The 4,928-nt window shown below is 37.5% G+C and overlaps 1 gene segment (V, D, J or C); it reads right to left on the bottom strand.

Annotated features, from left to right (window-relative positions):
- Positions 1-892: 892 nt before the first annotated feature.
- Positions 893-1,374, bottom strand: LOC120555114. The segment is given in 2 exon segments: positions 893-1,215; positions 1,323-1,374. Coding segments are annotated over 2 exon segments (375 nt in total).
- Positions 1,375-4,928: the final 3,554 nt, after the last annotated feature.

The following is a 4,928-nucleotide window of genomic DNA, read 5'->3' as shown; positions in this document are numbered from 1 at the left end:
ATTGTGTCATAGGAAGGAAGGAACTTCCCCGGCAGTCTAGAATTATAATAGCATTTGACTTGTTTTGAATGTAAACATTTATTTTTTCTGTAGTGGCACTGTCCATAACTGCCACATCACAGTGGGTTTGATAGGGTCTATTTCTTTGATAGAAAGTAGTTCCGGTAAAAACTGTTGATAGTGAAGTCTGTGGAGTTTCCAAAGTAACCAGGACATTATTTCTACACAGGAAGTTGGTTTAAAATCTTTCAAAAATATTCATGGAATTGATCACTATGAGCATAATTCACATCCACTATATTTGGGTGACAGCATAAGTGTCGGGACATAAAAACAGAATTATCTGCACGGCTCCACATATATGAGCAGGTCAGAATATATGTTCTGTAGTTCTTGTAGTTTGGATGAAGTGTTTAAATGCTTGTGTCTTTTATTTCTCTTGGTAAGAGCATTTACTGAAGTAACATATTTTCATGAACTCCAAACTGTGGATTTAACTTTTCTGTACATGTAAAAGAGGAGTGAGTGGAGCAAGAAAAGCTGCTGCTGATTTGATGACGTGTGACTCTGAGATGAGAAGTCTGAGATGACGAGATGATGCATTTCTTGATGGAAGAAACCAGGAGTTCAGTTTACAATGAAAGAAATCCTGGAGGTACAAGATCTCCACTGTTTCTATTGGCTACTCAATCTTTGTAAATACAACTGTAGTGATGTGAAATTTAACTTCTGATTATCAACACAAAGTGAACTTTGTAGTCTTTACTATAAAACAAGGGTGTGTGTGTGTGTCCTCAGTGAAGTGTATCAGTCTCTGCAGTAGCTTCCAGCTGCAGCAGTCAGTTCAGTTTCTGTTCAGTCTGACTGAGGGAGGTTTTTGTACGACACTTTTTCACTGTGTGAACACCCACTGGCTGTTGATAACATGTGCACTCTGACAGTAGTAAACTGCTGCATCTTCAGTCTGGACTCCACTGATGGTCAGAGTGAAGTCAGAGTTTGATCCACTGCCTGTAAAACGATCTGGAATCCCTGATTGTCGAGTGCTAGCATAGTAAATGAGCAGTTTAGGAGTTTCTCCATCTCTCTGTTGGTACCACGCCAAAAAGTCAGAATTATAAACCTTCTGACTGGTCCTACAGCTGATGGAGACGGAGCCTCCCAGAGCAGAGCTCACTGCTCCAGGCTGAGTCACTGTGACCTGGCCTCTGGACTCTGAGGATACAGAGACAAAAACATAAAGCAGCGTCACAGTTTAGTCGGCTTCATTTCAGAGGGACGGATGTTGATAGAGGAGAGGAGTTTGATTCTCTGGACTTTACCTGTGAAGCAGCAGCAGAGGAGAGTCCAGATGAGGACGGAGATCAAAGTCATGTTTTTGATGAGGAGGATTTCTGTGTCTTCTGTTGTCATGAAGGACAGCTGTCAGTCATCCAGTGTTCAACTCTCAGGACTATAAACTCTCCCAGAGCACTGGAGCATGGTGCTGCTGATGCAAAGTGGCTCTCTATGGAAATGCTCTGACTGACTCCAACAGGGACTTGGATTACTCTGATGATGCTGTTCATCAATGGATCAATCACTTTATCAGAGTATAGTAAATGTTAGATTTAGGGTCCCAAGGACCTGCTGGAACATTTACAAGAAGTATTTTATTCCCTATGCCATACAGCCATTGAATACTTGTTATTGTATAATGCTTTCTTGTATTATTTATAGAACTTATCTGCTGCTACCTGCCCATTTACACTATTGTATATTGTATTCTGTATGTTTTTAACGGTGTTATGTACATTGTATTTACCTTTGCTGTACTTTGGGAGAAGCCAAAGACAAATTTCCACTGAGGTGGACAATAAAGTCAATCTACTCTAATGTCTTCTGTCTTATTTAAATTAATTACAAGAGAAGAAATAATATAAATTTAATATATATATCAAAACATGGATTCGGGGAAATCTGCAGCACTGTGTTATTGTTAGTTATCTTTTCATAACAGAGTTTGTTTGTGACAAAGTCAGAGAGCCGTGTCTCTCTACAGTGAGAGGTTTTTGTACGGCGGCTCAATGACTTTGTATCACTGTGGTACACGTTCGGTGGAGGAACCAGACTGAATGTTAACTGTAAGTACATTTGACTCCTTTAATAACCAAAATGTATATATATTCTATTTGAACTTCATAATAGTAGAGTTTACTGCAACATTTTGTCAGATTTCTAAAATTTCATATATTTCCAGCAATTCTTAACGGCTTTACAGCGTCGTTAACCCGACTAATAACCACTACAATGAATAATCTTTTTGCACTAAAACTTTAACTTTCTAAAGTCAGTTTGTTGTAGAAAACGACTCAGCATTAGTCTGTCTGAAGAAAATATTTGTAAAAGTTAAAGTTTTTATAATCTGGCTCAAGAAATCTGCCGATAATCTTTGGTTCAGTGTTTGATGTGAATAAGTATTACTCCATCTTTCTCCCAGAATAATGATTTTGAAGCTATTCAACATATTTTTGTGAGAATTGTATGAGTTTGAAAAAGTAATTCAGTAGTTAACAATATTCATTTGGATGTTTTCAGTAATGAAGCCTGACTGTTCAGTGATGATTCCTGCTTACATGAACAGAACAAAGAAATATCATTAATGAGGTTTTTGTTTAGGACAAGAAATGTGTAAGAAAGTTAAAACAGTAAAAGCCTCACAATCTCCATCTTATGTGGATTATTTTGAACTATTAAACTCTGAAAGTTTAGTAAAAGAGAGCCAGTTTGAACTTTTTATCTTTAGTACTGAAACCTGTCTGTTGTCACGGTTCAGCAGTGATGCCTGTCTGTTGCCATGGTTACTGAGCTCCGAGAGGGAAGTGAAACATTTTAAGACCAGTTTGATCCAATCTGAGGAAGAGCAGCAGAACTAGTAGCCTCCTCTGCTGCAGCCAACAGGCTAGAGTTTAGTTGACCTCATATCAACTTTATTAATCTCTCTCTCTCTGCAGTGGGTCGAGCCGGCCCCACCCTGACGGTGCTGCCCCCCTCCAGGGAGGAGCTGCTGCAGGGGAAGGCCACGCTCATGTGCCTGGCCAACAAGGGCTTCCCCTCAGACTGGAGTCTGGCCTGGAAGGTGGACGGCAGCAGCAGCAGCAGCAGCTGGGAGGAGAGCAGGAGCCCCGGGGTGCTGGGGAAGGACGGCAAATACAGCTGGAGCAGCACCCTGAGGCTCCCTAAAGACCAGTGGGAGAAGGTGGGCTCTGTGACCTGTGAGGCCACCCAGGGCTCCCAGACTCCGCTCTCAGAGACACTGAGGAGAGACCAGTGTTCCCAGTCCTGACCTGACTCACTGGGACTCTGCTACTGGTTTCACTCTGATACTGATCTCAGTCTGCTCTCTGCTACTCTCTCTCTCTCTCTCTCTCTCTCTCTCTCTCTGTTTATCTCTTTCCCTAACTCACTGTCTAATTACATGTTTCATTGATAAAGTGTGTTGTATGTTTTAATTTTGATTATTTTAACACAATAAAGTACTTTTCATCAAATCAGTTGTTTCCATGTCTGTTATTGTAAAAAAAATTAAACAGATATCTCTGTCTTAATAGTTCCATGAATCTAGAAATGTTAAACTCAGCTGAGTTTAATGTCAAACTGCCTTGACATATCCAGAGAAAGTTACTATAAGGTAATATAATAGCATGTTTAATATATTTTGAAAATACAAAACTAATCAGATAATCATTAATGTGACCCAGACAAGATAGAAGTAATTCCATCATTTATGTGACTTCAGAAACTGCTTCATTGGAGTAATTTAAAAAAAATATTTTTTTAGGAAAGCTGATTATTTCAATATTTAGTAATATATATTCATAATATATAGGAAAATTCAGATATATTATGTATCTCATAAATGAAGTGTTTACTGTTAAATTGTTTTTAGATATGTCTATAGACTACTATAACTCTCATGTTGAAAGTTTTTTAGAAATGTCCAGAAATTACAAAGAATCTTAGTAAACTACATTTGAGAAGAATTGATTGTAATTATTCTGTGAAGTAGGAAATGATCATCATCTTATATCTGAGTTTGTCTCAGGGTCAGATCATTAGGTTTTTAATAATCTATGTGAAGATTTTGGAAAACAAATAATTGTAGTGTTCTACTCTGTACTGAATTGTGCTGAGTCATAGTTGTCAAGATGATCTAATTAACTACAACACACTCAGAATGTCTGAGTGATAAATTGCATAGTGTCATTGATATTTGAGATTAATAAAATGCATCAAGTAGACTTCATAATTTATGAAACATGAAATAAATTAAAGTTTTGTTAAAAGCTGAAATTCTTTGACTGAGCTCCTTCTGAACTGATGCATTTGACGCCAGCTGTTGTTGTTTTCATTCCTCTATCTTTTTTAATTTGTCTCTTTTTTACTTTCATATGTTGGATGTTGTGTGTCCTTACTGGTGTGTGTCTGTCAGTGTGCATGGGTCTGTGTTGTCTGTCCCCATTTTGGACCTGTACTGGGTTGGTTTGCGGGTGGGGAGGGGACTTGAGGGGAAGGGACCTATCAGTTCCATCATGCTGTGTTCACTTTTTTCAATATGTGTTGTCACTTTTTGTTAAAATTTAAGAATTCTATAAAAAAAATAAAAATTGGAAAAAAATAATAAAAAAAGCTGAAATTATTTTTCTTTGAGTTTGACTATATCAAGTACAAATTAAGCATTTATTAGCTATTTTTACCTAAATCTCAATTGATTTATTATTTTATTTGATACTTAGACTATATTGATAAAAGAGCTGAAATGATACAGTTGTGATTCTGACTTTGAGCAAATTTACATTAACCCACAAACTGCACAAAAATAGTCCTAAAACTATATTTAACAGAAATATACAACATGTGTTTATGCTGAAAGTGTTATTGTGGTCTAA

The sequence above is a fragment of the Perca fluviatilis genome, unplaced genomic scaffold (genome assembly GCF_010015445.1).
Source record: "Perca fluviatilis unplaced genomic scaffold, GENO_Pfluv_1.0 PFLUV_unplaced_scaf_2, whole genome shotgun sequence".
NCBI classification, from domain to species: Eukaryota; Metazoa; Chordata; class Actinopteri; order Perciformes; family Percidae; genus Perca; species Perca fluviatilis.
Note: the sequence above shows the minus strand (reverse complement) of the source record. Positions and strands in the feature narration are given on the sequence as shown.